The 18,082-nt window shown below is 43.4% G+C and overlaps 1 protein-coding gene across 1 annotated transcript in view; it reads left to right on the top strand.

Moving 5' to 3' along the window:
* Positions 1 to 17,613, top strand: part of nt5dc1 (5'-nucleotidase domain containing 1) — a 60,561-nt gene extending 42,948 nt beyond the window's left edge. Inside the window, exons 9-12 of the mRNA XM_079360599.1 lie at positions 5,174 to 5,295; positions 11,350 to 11,523; positions 13,200 to 13,368; positions 14,428 to 17,613. Coding sequence (XP_079216725.1) covers positions 5,174 to 5,295; positions 11,350 to 11,523; positions 13,200 to 13,368; positions 14,428 to 14,540 — 578 coding nt within the window. The 3' untranslated portion in view covers positions 14,541 to 17,613. The remainder of the gene's footprint in view (positions 1 to 5,173; positions 5,296 to 11,349; positions 11,524 to 13,199; positions 13,369 to 14,427) is intronic.
* Positions 17,614 to 18,082: the final 469 nt, after the last annotated feature.

Genomic DNA, 18,082 nt, shown 5'->3' with positions numbered 1-18,082 from the left:
AAAGTATCTATCTATCTTTTTTTTGTTTCAAATTTATCTCTTGTTATTCTGCATTCCTGAAATATTCTGTTGGATGATAACGAGCACATCGATAAAAAAGCGTCTTGTGGTTTTATGAGGTTTGAGGTTCTACGCACAGACGATAACGGACAGCGCGGTCCGTCACACGTGAGAACGATGAACAGCTGCAGACGGTATCACAACTAACATGGACTTCAGCGACTAAAGAAGGACTTCTTCAGTAGCTGGCTCAAGTCCACGTCATCGGATCTGGGTCAGAGAAAGCTGCGGCCGGCGCACTCAGAGATCGGACTTGATTTTTCTGAAGATATCCGAGTTTGAAGTTTGCTTATGTTTTTTCCAGACTCTTCAAACCAAGTGCGTCCTCGTCATCCCGTCGATTATTATCGCCTGTGTGTTCTGTTGAAGCAGAATAACAGGAGAGGGAGGGATGTTGTTCTGGATATCAGCCCTGCTGTGATTGGCTCAATCCACCCTGAGTGTCATATTATTTAACACAGCAGTTACTCAAGCAGGATATAAAATAATAAAAAGTAAACATCAAAAACTCCACCAACTGGTGTCCCACTTTGGACTCTTACAGTGTGAGCACATGACGTCCCACCCTCACTTTCGTACAATCAGGGAAAAATCAGTACAGTGTGACCTGTGCTTAACTGAAACTAGACTGTTGCCAAGCAACCAGACCATTCTATTCACTCGATGTAAAGTTGTCCCGTACTGTGCTGAAAGGTATACTTCATCCATTTACATTTAGCTTTGTATCATTAGAAACCTGGTGGTGTTTTTAAATGGTGCTGTAGCTCAGCCTGATATCTGTTGAAAAGTAGCCAGTGATGACGCAGAAGTCTTTGGCTAGAGGGGATGAAACCACATCTCCTCATGTTTTCAAACACTGAAGCTACAGACCTATCACAGATCAGTGGGCGGGACCTTACGCCCAGAATCTAAAAGCAACCTCTGCCATCTTGCTGGGAAGCTTTGCTCTCAGGCTCTGTGGAGAAAACTGAGAGGAACCGACCATATTAAAAAAAGCGTTTGTTTCTACTTCAAACTGATGTGGATGTAGACGATTTTAAAGGTCTAATGCTAGAATCAAAATTTCATGGCTCTTTCTACGAGCCGCAATATAGCAGTGAGCAGTTGAGGCTAATGTAGGAAGGCGAGGCAGCTGCTGTGCATTCTGGGAGTTCTTAGTGTGAATGCTTCAAAGCACACTATTGATTTGGATAACAATAATTATCCAAATCTTTAAACTTATTCTTCCACTTCCGTTTGTTTTTTTTCAGCCCTCTTCTACTTTTCAACCGTTTGTGCTACTTTCACCTTTCACATGTCCCCTTTTTCTCACTGTCACTTACAGTGACACACACACAAACACACACACACACACACACACACACCCCCACACACGCACACACATGCGTTGAACTTCATACTGTAAATGTTCTAATTTTTTTTTACTTTTTGATTCTTCTGCTTTTACTTCTTTTTCTGCTTCCACTTCTTCTTTTACTACATGTTCTTCTTCTGTCACTATTTCTGTTCTTCTTCTTCTTCTAAAGATATTTTTACTTCTTCTTCTTCTTGTTCTAATTTTACTACTGTTTTTTTTCTTCTGCTATTTCCTCTTCTTCTACTTCTTCCACTTTTTCTTCATCTTCTGCTAATTCTTCTTCATTCAGCAGTGTGTTGCGTAACATTTCAGCAGGTCTAGCACAAATTGTCTCGTTGTCTTTCAGTCACATGAGCCCAAAAGAGACTTTCTGCCTTTTCTTGGTCAAGAACTTCAACATGTAACATATATGACATAATGTCAGTACAGATTTATGTTTGAACGGGTGACTCATACTGCTTCAGGACTATCCGGGCCTGAACACGGTTACCTCTTATACTTAGAGTCACATGCATGGCTGTATGTGATCATGGAGTGTGCTTAGTTTACGACAGGTGAAGGCCTGGACATCATTTTTAAAAAGGGAACCACACAGAGAACATGTCAGCTACTTTACTGACTTTGGATTATTCTAAATCATGTAGTCAGATACAGCCAGCACACTGAGGGATTATAATTAAGGCTGTCCACGTTGTGTGCCCACGTGCACGTGCCTGTACATGAGCTGTATCATGCAGAAGCATACCTCTTCCAAACGTGCCAGGGTGAAGGAAGTGTACTGAGCACGGATCAGAGTGCTCACACTGGTCAAACACACTGGACTTTAGAGGTGAAGTGTGTTCAGGCATGGTGTGGATTGGTGAGTGTTAGTGCACCCTTTATCTGTTGGTGTCTATGGTTACCACAGAGCAGCTTCTTGAACCTTGGTCTAAAGTTTGAATATGACGTGCAACAAATGTGTACTCTGCCCTGTTCAATGAATACACATTCAGAGAAATCAGCTCGATGTACCTCGAGGATGGTAAACACAACGTTCAGTCAGAGAGAGGGTTGATAATGATCACTGCACCATCATCACCATCATCATCATCATCACCATCATCACCATCATCATCATCATCGTCACCATCATCACCATCATCACCATCATCATCATCATCATCATCGTCACCATCATCACCATCATCACCATCATCATCATCATCATCATCACCATCATCACCATCATCGTTTCCTGATGAGACTTTTTAAGAACTTTGTTTCAACTTTTTCGTCTGAGGATCGTCCATCAAAATCAACATATTTGGTCGCACAGAGTCCGTTGATAAAAATGAAGCCAAATAAGGTGAAAGAAGAGAAGGAAGTCAAGGTAGCCAGATCAAACTGACAACAAAGAACAAGCTGCAACGCCGCTGTCAGGCCAAAACGTTGCACTGTTCCCTCAGCTTTACAGATATACAGTCATAGGGGGGGGCAAAAGATGCTCGTCATCCGCTGAGGATATAACACAACCAGACTACCAATGTAGGCGCTTTATTTCTAATGCAGAAGAAGCGTACCCCCCCATCCCGACTCACTATTTAACAAATGTTGAGTTAAGTACAATTATGAAAACTGCATAAGAGAAAGTTTGAACAGACGTGGAGCTCAGTGTGATGATGAGCGTGCTTCGACTGACTCGTACACTCTTCATCTCAAACATCGTCTTTTCACATGAGCGTGTGTTTCGAGAAAAAGCCGGATGTTTACTGGTTAATAGAATTACATTTTTCTTTCCTGTTGTTGAGAGCCTGCAGCTGAACGAGTGAGAGAACTTTAGGAGTCCATACTGAGTCGTGTTTCTGCACAGCTCTGAGTGCGTACAGTAATGCCTGAGTGAGCTGTCATAAGTCATGCTGAGTGCCCTGTCCGGTCAGTGGAAGGAAAAAGTGATTGCATCCAGGCGAGTGTGTACCGTGTTTTTATGTTCTCATGATGGAGCCCAGAGTGAGGAGCAGCCTCTCTGTTTGACACACAGCTGACACACGTATCCTTAACCACAAAATCTAACACACTTCATCATGATTACACCATATCTGAAGAGTGTGCAGCAACCTAATGTTATGCAATTTTATGATCATAGTTTTTTTTTTCCTGCAGAGAAATGAGAGTTTGAAGCAGCGTTACAGCCTGGCTCAGGCCCCGTTTACACGGAGACGCTGTGACAGAAACGCTTCGAAACGACCCCACTCCGGATTCAAAGTACAGACCGTCTACACGGCAGGTCTTGCCTGAGTGAAAACGATGTAGTTGTCACGCCCGGCCAGTAGTGGGCAGTGGAACTTTACAACGCGACACTCAGCAGTACAACCACTTCCTCCACAACATCCTCTTTAGCGGCTAGTTCTCCCAAGTCTTACCTAAATGCTGCGTATGGTCGCCCTGTGCTTGGGTAAAGGTTGAACTATTTGCCGCAAGTGTTCGATGCTCTTTGGGCAGCGACATACACGATGTATCATCAAGGTTCTGTTATAAGAGACTATACACCACGAATAGCTGCTGAAGCACATAGCCGCCGCCATTGTTGTTTATGTTTGTTCTCGACTACTGCGCATGTCCAAATGTATGGGGGGAGTTGTGGTGAGGTCATCGCAGCCAGAGAGTTCGCTCCGTTTCGTTCACATGGCAGCGATACACCCCCGTGAAACACCGACGCCGTGTGAACGAAAGGCCAATCCCATACTCAACTGTTTCGTCTTACTGTCACAGCGTGTGAACGGGGCCTCAGACTGCAGGATCATCAAGGAGATTTGAGTCCCGGGGTCATTCCCAACAACGATTGTGTGTGTGACCATAGTGAGCGCGGGAGTCGAATAGTCTGACAGAAGTGGTGACTCGTGGGAAGACGCAACCTGCACAGGTGGTCGGTGAGAATCTGACCTCCAGCTCAGGCTGAAGAATACACAACCCATGCTGTCCGCGTGTCCCCAGACTTCAGCCAAACCCCTTCTTTTCTTTTTTCATCTTTATTCCTCTTTGCATTATAATCTGAAATATAATCATAATCTGAAATCTTAACCAGCCTCTCTGTTGTCCACGTGAGGTCACTTGAGGTCACGTGAGGTGGCGTGTTCTGATATCTTACAGACATCCTTTAGTTTGTGATGTGTCATGAGTTTAAAGCTGCTTCACCTCTGCTGCGTACACACTCATTATTCTGTCTCTCTCGGACAGACGTTGAAGTTCATGTTTATTTTTTTGTGCCTTGCTGCTTTTTCTCCACATTTTTTAAACCTCAAAATAATCAACACTGAAAGCACAAATCCCTGTAAAAAGAGAGAGAGAGCTGGTTGAAACATCCAGATACAGCAGGCGAGTCAAAGGGACTGAGGCTTAAACCAGGATGGTCTTTACTATATGTTTGTTTTGAACTTTTTATAACTTGTTGTAACAAGTTCATCTTGTGGAACTCATTAAATTCAACGTGTTTTCTTATTGTTTATTATTTGAATTTACGACCAAACACAAAGTGTGTTAGCTAAAATGCTGCATGTTAGCATGTGAATAATGACTTTCTATGGAGGTGTATAGAGGATAGTGTAACCTAAAGAGACTTCCCTGACGTTCAGAGTATCATGTACAGTGCTCTGCTCTTCAGTTTTCCTGCTGAGCCCTGTGGTGAGGTTGTAGCTGACGTGGTTTTGCTGCTGGAGGCCTCAAATCTGTGCGGTCATGTCTGCTTGGTCTAACCGTTCTGTCTCGTTCTGTCTCCACCAGTGAACGACGTGGAGGAGAGCGAGGGACTGCCGTCGCTGGACAAACCCGGCTGGTACTCGCAGGGAAACTGGCCGCACCTCCACGAGCTGCTGAAGACCATGACGGGGAAACCGGAGCCAAAGGTAGATTTTTTTTCCCCCTTTAGTTTCTTTATGCTACAGCGAACAGACAGACCTCTCTGGATGAATAACATCTCCGGCTCGCTTTGAGGTTTACTCCAAATCAGGTTGTTGGCAGAGGCTGAAAGAGATGAAGGCTTCACGATAAATCAGCTCAGGGAGATTCACACTGCGGTGATGGAGGAGAGGAACGTGGCCCTTGGCATGAATGTGGACAGGCCTGCTGTGTGCCAGCATGCAGCGCTGCCAGCTCCCCTCCAACTTCTTAGTGCACATACAATGAGGCTCATTCTTCTGTCTGCACAGACCAAAGACATCCTCATCCCTCTCTGCTTCGGTGGAGAACTGATTCACCTTTTCTTTGCTCCTGTGCAAACTGTTTTAAGTAACAATGTATTTCTAGGTTCACTCTCGGGCTGTCAAAGGAAATGTTAATTAATAACTAAATTACTATACTTCATCCTGATTAATCACTAACTTTGAATAGTTAATCCTGATTAATTCCATGTTTGAAATTCCATTATTTCACTTTTTAAAATAAAAATGGTTAGGCTTTTATTTTGAAAATGTGCACCAACTTAAGCTGAGAGTACTTTACTTACTGTTTGAACTCCATCCTGGTTTTATTTTGAAATAAAGTAAGAAGCTTTCGCTCGATGGAACGTTAGGACATCAGGTTGTTTAAGGCACATTTTAACGCCGGCTCCGTCGTTTCTGTGAGAAAACTTGGAGTCTGTGCTGTGCAAATATTTTCACATCTTGTAGTGTGTTTGTTTGAGATTCTGGAGAAGAAACCTGTTAGGATTTTTAAAACTCCTGAACTGTGAACCAGGTTTACTCAGAGCCCCAGGCGGGCCGCCCCAGTTAAAAAATGTCTGCACACGTCCGTGCCACGACTTGATGAAGAACAACAGAAGAACAGGAGCCTGAAGGGTTTTACAGACTGATCCTCACAACATGTTGGAGTTCATTGATAACGTGTGAAGTAAACCATGCAGAAACCAGGATTACAAATAAGAGACAATAAGGTCATAATGAATAGACTGTAAACAATGCTGAGTCATCGGAGCCGTCAGCAGTCTGAATACGAGCCAGCTACAAAAAAGTCCTGTGAGACAGTTCAGTGAAATGTACTTGGCAGAGAGAAAGCCTCATCTTTGGAGAACGTCTTTCAAACAGAACACAGAGGGAGCTAACGAGGAGGGACAGGACAATGAGAAGTCGTGTTTGTCCTATTAAACAAACATTAGAATCCATCAGACGGACCTAAATATCAAAGATCTCCTTTGAGTTTTAATACTTTGTAAATATCTGAACACTGTGTACAGACGGGATCCATTCTACCTGTAGAGTCCCTTTGCACCTTTAAGAAAAATCTAAAGACCCTTAAAGAGTCTTTGGACCTTAAAGATAGCGTTGAGGAGAGCGATGGTTTTGTTTGATAATAACAATATTTGATGATTATTTTAGAACTCTAAAGAACTGTTCTCTGCTTCTGGTCACTTCCTGTCAGCACCTGCGGTCACTTCCTGTCAGCACCTCTGGTCACTTCCTGTCAGCACCTGTGTGTCCGATCCTTTGCACTGACGTTGTTTCCTTCCTCCTCCAGACCCTCGCTTGTGTTGCTCTTACACCGGACTACCACCAGATATGTGTGCCCAAGCCTCACAGTTTTTATTTCTTAATTTGAAATCATGCAATTTTATACAATCATTTGACATCCTTAGAAAAATAATCAATTAAAAACATCTTATCCTCACTTTTATTTTCGTAGAAAACAAGAATTTTGTTTGCAATAATATGTTTTTTAATGTAATAAGTTATTAACAAAGGGAATCAAATGTAGAACAGACATAATAAATGGATCAGCAGAAGTTTTATTTCTTTTTGTTGGATGGCCTTTCGATAGCAAGCGGCGTGTCAGCTGTCTTTATCCTTGAACGTAACATAGATTTGAAAAAGTTTTCGAACCATGCCTAGTTTTTAACAGTTTAAATATCTGACATTTTAAATCAGTGTAACACTCAGAAGAGTTAAAAACCTTCCATAGCAGATCAAACTCCACCCAGCAGTACTCGTCATCGTCCACATCATCCCTCCTCCCCCTCTGCTCAATGCCCCCTCTGTTCCCCCCGCCACGTGGAGAAAGCTCCTGTGGAATTCAGTGTCAACCTGCACTTATGGCTGCTTTAAACCCTCGTACCGGGTTGACCTGAGGCACTCTGTGTTTTCACTTCTCTCCACTTTCACCTGACAGGACTTAATGCAGGTGGGCTGAATGGAGGCATTCAGGGAAGATTACAATGCTCTCAGCACAGGGCTGAACCTGACAGGGTCACGGAGGAGCTGAGACAGAGACACAGGCCTGAATATTTGAAGCAGTCATTATTCTCAGGGGTTTTTATGAGTGACACGAAGAGTTTGGATTGAGAGCAGATATGAAATCGTTGTTTAAGATGTTAAGAATTAACTTATATACTGTAGGTTTTAATGGTGCATATAGTGCTATTTTTTAAAGGTCACATATTCTCCTTTTCAACCAGTTTAAATAAGTCTCAGAGCTGCTTAAAAATGATGTGTGTGATGTTTCGTGTTGTAAATCCACTCTGATCCTGTATTTGATCATGTCTATAAACCCCTCTATTTCAGCCCTGCTCAGAACAGGCCGTTTCTGTGTCTGTAGCTTTAAATATGTAAATGAGCTGTGTTTGACCACGCCCCCTCTCATAAAGGACTCGGTTGTACTCGGAGCTTCCTCCCTCCATGTCCTATTGTTTACGGTGAGAAGGCAGAGTCAGAGGGCAGAACAAACACCTAGCTGTGGGAGTGTCACCCACCTGGGGGAGGGGCTACTGCCCTTTGTGATGTCATGAAGGGAAAATCTCCAAACGGCCTGTTTGAGCACTCATTTTCTGAAAAGTGGAGCAGGCAGAAGATGGATATCGACATTGAAAGAAGTCAAGTTTACAGAGTTGTTGCTGTATAGTTATACTCTCTTTACTAAGACCAAACATTGACAGAAGTGACCAAATGTAACTTGCTTCTTCTGTTAATAACTTTGAGGTCTTGTAGTGTAGACTGGAGAGCGTAGACCTGTCTTTCTCTTTGCTTGGTCCTAACTGCATTGAAAGCAGATGTAATGACCTCATTTTGTTGGCAGAATATTTCATACCTTATAGAATATATAGAAGTGCAGGTTTGAATATTGGACCAAATGACAAAGTGGGGTTTTTTCATGGCTGACTTGTCGACCCCCCCCCCGCCCTCATGGTGCTCCAGGGCCCACACAGCGTGCAGCACAATGAGCTCATTAAGGCCTCTCTGCATGCCTGCAGCTCTGTTTACCTGGCTTTAGCTTTAACTGCTCCTCTGAGTGATGGGTTGATGCAGAGACTATAACACGAATAAAAAAGGAAGCAACGAGCTGTGATGAATCGTATTATCAAACTAACCTTCGGATGAGGGACCAGACTGGCAGGTTATCACCCTGTGAGGCTCAGCTCTGATTCGACCGTTAACTTTCTTTTATTGGTAGGTTGGAGCCAAATGGGGCCCGTTTTTGGCAGTCAGTTTTTAACATACTGATGAATGACGAGTTCTACTTCACACAGCGTGTCGAAATCTTGCGCTGAAGCAGGTTTAAGAGTCTTTATATTTAGACTAACAAGAGGCTGATTAAGGCTACATAAAGCCTGAAGCCAACTGTGTATCCATCCAATAGTAAGTGGGCACATGTAACTGAGAGATGTGGAAAACTAGAAATTCATTCATTCAGGCTACCAAACAACTCGATTGGCTCCAGGCTCTGCTGGTGTGGTAACTTGCCTGCACTAATTTAGCCAACTAGTCCGATTGAGTTTTGGATTGGCCCATCATATAAGCGTGCTAGGCTGGTCACTTAACCAGTTTGACTTTAATACGGTCTGATTTAACCATCCAATCATGTCCTCCATTTGAGACTGCCACAGGTGGTGCTGTAGACCGTGTTTTTGGCTGTCAATAACTTCATGCTGTAACTGTCTGACATGAAGGGGGGGTATGCATTTCTTCCATTTTGATTTAATGAACAATACGAGTAAATCACAATGGTGAGTGAGTAGGTGAACTACTTGTTGGGAGGATGCAGTGTTGCTGTTCGTCAGGAGGCTTCAAACCCGCCTGTAGTTAGGTCGACTGAAAGCTCGTTTGAGACGGCATTTCCAGGATGGAGAACGCCATCGACGGGCCTCGAAAGCAGGAACAGATGGGTGAAGTCACTCAGACTTCATTTCTTTAATACGAACAGTCTGTAAGCATGATACCAGAACAAAGTATAAACTTGTAAACATCGTGTGTGGACGTGCTTGGAGGTAAGAGCAGCTTGTTCCATGCTGAATCACATGGTATCCTTCAGAGTGATTCACCTCATGTTGCTACCTCTCATGCAGAGCACAGTCAGGTTCAGGCGAATGTAACCGAAACCATCCACAGCGACTCCCTTCTGTAATACCTTGGAATCTTTGGCCCTCTGTAAATATTTATTATAGTGATCCCGTGACTCGGGCTGCAGCTCTGCTGAGCAATGAGAGGTGCATGGCTTTTCGGGGTCTGAAGACCAGCTGTGGGCAGTTCTGGGAAAGTCTGGAAGAAATGTGACTCCCTACGGCGGCAGCCCTCCTCCTCCTCCTCCTCCTCCTCCTCCTCCTCCTCACAGGCCTGGCTCGTAGCAGCCTGGATAAGCCCGTCTGTTTGTTTACATGTGCAAGACCCGACCTGGACTAAGATACAGCACAGATCTGTGAGGAGGAGGAGGGATGAGATGTAGCTACTAGAATACATCCTCATCATGGCCCTCTGACTCCTGAGGTTTGATTAGCTTAGAGCGCACATCTTGAGTCGTGATGCTAAGAGGGGCTAGCATGGGGCACATCGCATTTAGTCAAATAAAGACTTCAGTTGATTGTACACATTGAGGGTTCGGGCTGAGAGTTTATAATCTTATGGGAAGCGAGCAGGAAACAAACTCCACATGGTGAAAACAGATTGAACCAAAAAAAGGCGACTCAGCAACTTCTCTGGTCCAATCAAATCCAGAGCATTCAGGAGCACAATCTAAAGTTAGAAGGAGGACATACTGACTGCTGTATTGTTGTCAGAGAAGACAGAACTTCAACTCAGCATGTTTCCTTAAAGTCTGAACATACAGTAAGGTTAGTTTCAGGAGATGTCTCACAGATTGGACCTTTAAAGCTGTAATTGGATTGTGTTTCTTTAATTTACAAAACTTGAAATGGTTACAAATAATGTGATCATCCCCTCAGGGATTTTTTTTTTAAGAATGATCTTTTTCCTCAGCTTAAGTGAGTTTTTAAGCCTCTTTTAGCTCATTTAACTGTTTTCAGCAGATCCCCCAAAACATGCTTACAAAAAGTTCTTTAGAAGAATAATCAGAAGAAACTTTAAACTTCATAAATCACATGAGAGAAACTTCAAAATAAACCATATCATTGACATTTCATGATATAACCCTTTTATAACTAATAAAACCCTTATTCAAGCCACATTTAAATCAACATTTGGATCTTTTCTTGTTTCCCGATCATATTTGTCTTTGAACTGGACTCTGGTTTGCTTTCTCAGACGACTGTCAGCTGACTTCTGGGTCTTGTCATTCTAATCTCTTCACTTAATTTCCTCTTTGTTTGAGAGGAACAATAAAAAAACCCCAGCTTCGGTTAAAATGGGATTTAAAGCTTTAAATGGCGTGTGCCTGCACTTCAGTCCTGGAATGCGTCTCAGTAAAAGCCTGCCCCGGCTTGCTTTTTCTTCCCAGACATCCAGAACAAAAGAGACGTGATGGTCAAAGACGTTGTGATGAGTTTTGCAGACCGTTTGTGTCTGGTCTAGTTCCCCCCTGTGGGTCCATAAGGGATCTGCCAGGTGACTTTGACTTCTGCCAAGAGAGGAATTCAGCTTAAGAGCGTTTTTACCACAAGCACTTAAACCTGAGTGTTGTTCTTAAAAGTAACCAGTTTGTCCTCTCTGTCACCTCTTTTCTTCGACCCCCCCCTCAAACAGGTGGTATATTTTGGAGACAGCATGAGGTCGGACATGTTCCCCGCCAGCAGCTTTGGGAAGTGGGAGACAGTGATGGTCGTGGAGGAAATGGAGGGGGAGGGCGTCCAGAAGAGCGACGCAGCCATGTCCAACGAGGCCCAAGTGGAGCCTCTGGAGAAAAAGGGCAAGTTTGAGGTAAGTTTACTGAAGCAGCTGTTTCTGTTTAACAGTCCACCCAACCTCAGCTCCACCTCCCAGTACTCAACCCCCACCACCCCCAATTCTATGGGCCTCTTCTCCTTTACCCTGACTCCACACGCTTCAAGACTCTGGAAATTTGGTTTGAAATTGTTGCATCTTGTTAGGCAGTCACAAAAACCCGCGTGAATCAATCGACTTATCGTAACCCATCGCAGACAGAAGGTTAAATCACGGCTCATTTTGCAGTTCATTTCTAAAGACGTGTTAATCGTCTGATTCAGTCAGAAAAAGGAGCTGGTGCAGAAGTCCTGTCATCTGAATTTTCCTTTTTAACAGACCATATCCTCGTGAGCTGTAAGTTTACAGAAGCTCAGAGGTTCGTATTCGTTCTCAAAGCCATGAAGGCAGACTAGGCAAAGTGTTTAAAGACTGTCATGTGGATCCCGCTTTTTAAAACTCATATAGTGTTACCATGCTGAACGCTCAAACGAAACGTGGTCAAAGCGTTATGAGGTGAACATACTGGGCGCCAAGCCGCTTGTTCTGCAAATCACGCGATAAGTTCCCCGATATAAAACCAAGAACTTTTCCAGAGGACTTCCAGCCTCAATAAGCCGTTAAAACCTCGTCTATCGACTCTCTTCTCTTCTCTGAGCACAAGAGAGAAACCTTCAGTGACACACCGGTGGCCATGTTGTTTCCTTTGACACGTTCTTTGGATCTATGAGGCCACATCGTGTCGGAGCTGCTTCATCAGCAAGTCCATGAAGAGACTAGAGATGACTTCCTCTTCCTGTGGTCTGTTTATCAGTATCATCTTAAATGAACCAATCTGATGTGTGCACTGTGGTGCATGCAGTTCATGCAGCAGAGGAGTCTGTAGATAGAAAGATTACTGAGAAGTTTCTTTGGCTGCAGGCTGTTAATTAACTTCCATGTAGAGTTGAATCATCTGTGTTGGATTATGTCAGAGGTTGCTGCCTCAACATGCTGAACCTTTTCGTCTTCAGGCAGTTCTTCTTTGCTCTGCTTCTTTTTTTGTTCCTTTAAACGTGATATTTTTAGAAACACATTTGGTTCAGATCTCCATTCAAACATGATGATCACAGACATTTGACTCCTCTCTCTCTCTCTCTCTCCCTCTCTCTCTCTCTCTCCCTCTCTCTCTCTCTCTCTCTCTCTCCCTCTCTCTCTCTCTCTCTCTCTCTCTCTCTCTCTCCCTCTCTCTCTCTCCGTCTCTCTCTCTCTCTCTCTCTCTCTCTCTTTCTCTCTCTTTCCCTCCCTCTCTCTCTCTCTCTCTCTCTCTCTCTCTCTCTCTCTCTCCGAGCACTTTCTGATAACATTAGCTGCAATTGCCCACTTATCATTTTTTGGTTGGTGAGGTTTGATCCTTAGCAGCTCGTTCTTTCAACCACATCCTGTTGTTGAGGTGGTGGCTGCTCATGCGTTCTCTCTGCCTGTAAAAATGTTTAGATGTTTAATGAGTGATTATGAGTAAGAGAGCGGGGGATTTCTCAAGAAAATGATTCAAGTAGCTGCTTTGGGTTACAGCCAGTTTGAAGTCAGGGTAGAGTCGACTTCTCCCCCGTTGATCCTGTCAGCACACGTCTGAGAAATTAATCTTCACACACGGTTACATCATTTGGTTTCTGTGTCAACTGTTTGAACAGGAGCAGGGCATGAAGACACCGTCTGCCGTGTCCGAGCAGTGGGGCTCGTACTTCGTCGACGTACATAAAAGTGGAGGAGGGGACGAGGAGAGCCAGAAGCTGACCTGGTGCTGCCACTGCATTCACAAATACAGCACCATGGCCATCCCCAGTGTGGAGCACATAGCAGGTACAGTATGTGGAGGAAGGCACAGCTGTGTAAAGTGTGACACATCCGCAGAGACAAAAGAAAGGTACAAATAAGATGAGCCAGGGTAGAAACTAAAACGCACTGAGCAGATGCTTTTAAAGCAACAATATGTAACTTCTCCCCCCGAAAAAGAATCATTTCAAAGTCGATCTTTTAGTGAAAACAGCTTCCAGCGGGGAGAAAAGCGTCTGTCTTGTCCACAGATCACCTTCTTCTAGCACTAAGTAAATGAGCTGTTTCTTCGTTTGGCGAAAGCGCCGCTCTCCTGCAGCGACACACACCCCGAACCCCTCTCCACCCGACTTTACACCAAGAAGACTTAACAATAACACAACAACACACAATAATTAATCACCATTAAATGCAGGCGGTGGTCAAAATGCTCATTTGCTCGAGTTGCAGTTGCCCGTGTCCTGCATTTGTTTTGTTAGCATGCTAATGTTAGCGCACTTTGGCTAACTTATAACTTCACGTTGCACATACGTTGAGACAGAACGACTCTAAAGACTCTTACGTGACATCCAAATAAGCAGTGAGTATATGCTCGTCTTTCCTCTGGTCCTTGAATAAAACAGCTTTATACGCAGGGCCGATTCGTCCGTGTAAACACGACAACACAGCCAGCGGGACTCGAGCTTCTCCCTCACTGTAGACAGTCAGGACTCAGAGACACATTTAAACAGGATGTTTTTCATTTCTGCTTTATTTTGGGATAAAATGTTGCACATTCGTGCTTCAACCACCTCCAGGGACAGTGGGTGTCCTCAGTGTCTTACACTTTAATACAACGATCGAACAAAGTCTTTAAGGCATGATTGCATGTTTTGCACCTGTTCACCTTCTTTAAGAAATACAGTCTCTGCTGCACCTTTTTACAAGCAGCATCAGTGTTGGGTTTAAAACTAAGAGGAGGGAAGATAAAAATGATAAAATACTTTTTTTCTTTCCTGTGGCTGCGTTTAACGTTCACATGGTCTGCACATGTTCTGGATAACTTTCTTTATCACCTTCCCTGTTTGAATGTTTGACTCTCTTCAGATCTCCCTCTGGACTACAAGTTCCCCAGGTTTTCTCCCAACAAGCCCTGCACCACCGGCTACTACCCCAGGCCCCCGGATTCTCTGCTGAAGAGGTGCGAGAGCCTGTCGTAAAAAAAATATACAAATAAAAAGTAGAAGTCCTCCCGTACCCCTCTGCCTCAGGAGAGGAATGTGCCTCCATTTTTGCCTGTAGTTTGTCACCTGACCTCGCCGCCATCTGTGGAGCACGGGAAGCATCCACTCGTCACCCGTTCAGAGAAACCATGTGAATGTACGCCACAGTATCTCTCTGTAATAACGCCTACATCTGAACGTTGTTTCGTGGTTTAGTCAGTGTACCGTACACGTGGAAATACGACAAGTGTGTGTGGAAGTGTGTGCGTCTTCAAACAGTAGTAATAGGAAATGTAGTGTTTTATTGTTTCATGTGTGAGGCCTCTTAATTATTTCAATGGTAGAAAAATCCAAATCCTTCTAATAGAGTGAACATTGAAGGGATTACCTCACAAATATACCCAGAAGGCCACAGTGTGTTTGTCCCTGAAGGGCCCTGTGGTCTCATTGTGTCAGTATTGTCTGTATCACACCGTCATCATAAAGTCTTCTTTTTAAAAAAGATTTTACAGTTTGCATTAAGGTGACCTTCACATGAGGTTTAAAGGAACAGTCCAGTATTTCAGATCTGTGTACAGAAGATGAATTAGCCCGAATCCTTCAGATAGGCTGTAACAGCTGTCACACAATCCTGAGGGGAAAATATTTTGCAAAACTCTGCTACCAAAATATTTCCAATAAATGTTTGTTTGCAAGTTTTAATAATGGAGTTTAAAGCTTCTGTTTCTCCTTTAACAAAAAGCATCTTCCTCTCAGGAGATCTTTTTTAGCATTTCACCAGAGACATACAAGAACAGTTTTGATCGTGTCAGTGGAAAAAACAAAAAAATAACAGCCCTCAAGTTTCATTCATGTGGCAGCTGTTACAGTCTCTTTTAAGTAGGGCTCGACCGATATAGTATTTTTGGGGCCGATAATGAATTTAACAAGCGAAAATCTGATACCGATATATGGGCTGATATCTTTCGTACATGTATCTTGGATCTTTAGACACAGATCTACACATTTATTGTGTTGATCTCTCAAAGGCAGATACTTGGGGAAAAGATACGTAATGAAGACAGGATGGTCACTCGACTGAAAAGTAACGTGTACATGCTTCCTTAAACTCTGGAGAGTGAAGATGCTTATTGTAATCCATATAGCACCCTCTGCTGGTAAAACTCTGAGACGCTTAAATGACTGGTGAATAAATCTAGAAATATCGTTGTGTTGCAGAGATAACATTAGCCAATGCCGATAGTCACTTGATATGCTAATATCGGCCGATATTATCGGCCGGAAGATTTATTGGTCGGGCTCTAGTTTTAAGGCTGCAAACCAACATCAAACCTTTTTACAACGGTCAGTTCTTTAGTTTTCAAAAATATAATTTAAAAAATAGAGCACTTGTTAAAAGAACGGAAACTCCTCGGAGGGCTTAATGTTCCCCTGGTGTTCGTTTCGAGGAGGTGGTCGATCTTCAGGTCATTGTTGCTAAAGCACTGGCACAATGTTGTACTTTGTGTTTGCTGTCTTAAAAAAAAACTCTTTGGGAAACACTTAATAATATCAATAATGGATGAAGAAGACTATGCTAGGTGTTCTCTGTATTATTTCTTTCGGTGAAACAGTGACACGTGCTGTTTGAGTGATTTTGTAAAAAAGTGCGTTCATTCATTATGCAGTACCAGAGATCTGCTTTATCCGACTTCTGAATGGTTATTTGGTCGGTGTACATTGACAGGTTGTGCCATAATATTTACGGAACAAGACGTTTTGGATAAATCTGAGTACGTTTGTTGATTCTGCCACATCGCACAACATTGATACGTGGTTATTCTGTGAATCTGGGACGTTTTTGAGCCGAGCACTGAGAAGAAACCAGAGCTAATGCTAATGCTAGCCTCAGCCCCAAAACTTCAATTTCTAAGTGCTTCATAGCGGTATATCGTATGCTTGTCTAAAAACAAAAAATAGCCATCCTGAGTTCTCCATTAGTCCATTTAGTTCAGTTCATAAAATCAAACCATTTTGATTTTATAATTGTAACTGGTCATGTCGTGGCAAACCGCCATGCCAGACACAACATGTTCATCGTTGCTGTTCAGTGTGTGCTGCTGTGGTAAAAACAGCATATTAATTACTTTGCTACATGGTCAGTAAACATCTTATCTTTCTCAGGTCAGTTTCACCTGTTGTCTCGACTACGGTTCACTCTGAGTTCATTTTTATCGGGATTATGGGGAAAAGCACAGTGAATCACTCCCGTGATTACCTGCCAGCTTCGAGGTCATCTTCTGTTAATGATTTGATTGAGAGGCCCCTGTTGCTAACCTTGTTGGCATCTTGTAGTTCCCCTGTAGTGTGAATACAGCTGCACATCTCTGCCCTCATGATCCAGAAACAGATCTCGTTGAGCAGGGCGAACTCCCTCCGATGGAGCAAAACTGTGGCGTTGATGAGATGCAGCGGGCCCGTCACGCGAAACTATGACGACAGTCACAGCGCCTAACTGGTGTTTGTCGTATTTAATGCTTTCTATATAATAGATAAAGTATAAAGAAGAAGAAATACAAAATATTAGGAGCAAAAAAAGAAAAGCAATAAGAGCTGGCGGTGAGTTTTTCTAGATTCTAGGTTCCTTACTTTTTCATTCTTGGGTGAGGCTACACATCCCAGACCTAACATGACGCTAACCACGCAAGGTGAGACTGACATCGGCCTTTTGTTCGACGACAAACGAGTGGATTTGCCAAACGTCAAAGTGTTCCTTGAAGATGACCATCATCCCACAGATAAACGGAGAATATTTTAATAAAAGTCTGCGTCGGGCTCTCAGCATGTGTGTGGGATTGGTCATCCAATGTGAGTTCTGACTTGTGCTGTGTGTGCAGGTGTTTTATGCATACAGCTGTCGTGATTGTACTCTTCTTTTCTCATCTGACCTGGAAAATATGACATGCACATTTGCCTTATGTTGGAAGCATTTGTGGTCTTAAGTTTCCTTAAAACACAGGGAAAGTTGAATTCTGTGTTCCAGTGTTGAAGTACTGTCTATGAATAAAATGTTCTACAGTTTTCTTATGAACGACTGTCTGTCCCTCTCTCTTTTTTTGACATCTTCTGGAGAATATAAAGTACCAACAGAGAGAAATGAACAAAATCTCACTTGGCATTTTTATCCCACACATCTTTTTATACAAGAGAAAATACTAACACATGACAAAACACTTCAAGTTGTATGTAAAACAAAAAGTCAGCTTGCAGATAAATCCATCTTCAGCTTTGCCACACACTTAGCGGCGGTGCTGTTAGCTTAGCGGTTAGTTTGCACACCCTATGTACTGAGGCCTCTGAACGTGCTGCGCGGGTTCAAATCTAACAACTGGTTCCTTTCCCACATGTCATCATTCCCTACAATCTCTCTAGAGATAGAGTTCCTGACTCTATCCACTGTACTCAAAGGCACAGCCTGTCATCATGCAAGGCCGGCCACTGCTCAGGGTCCCAGGCCAGTACCACCCCCCCCCCCCCCCCCCCCCCCCCCAAAAAAAAGA

This window comes from Symphodus melops (assembly GCF_947650265.1).
Source record: "Symphodus melops genome assembly, chromosome: 1".
Classification (NCBI taxonomy): domain Eukaryota; kingdom Metazoa; phylum Chordata; class Actinopteri; order Labriformes; family Labridae; genus Symphodus; species Symphodus melops.
Note: the sequence above shows the minus strand (reverse complement) of the source record. Positions and strands in the feature narration are given on the sequence as shown.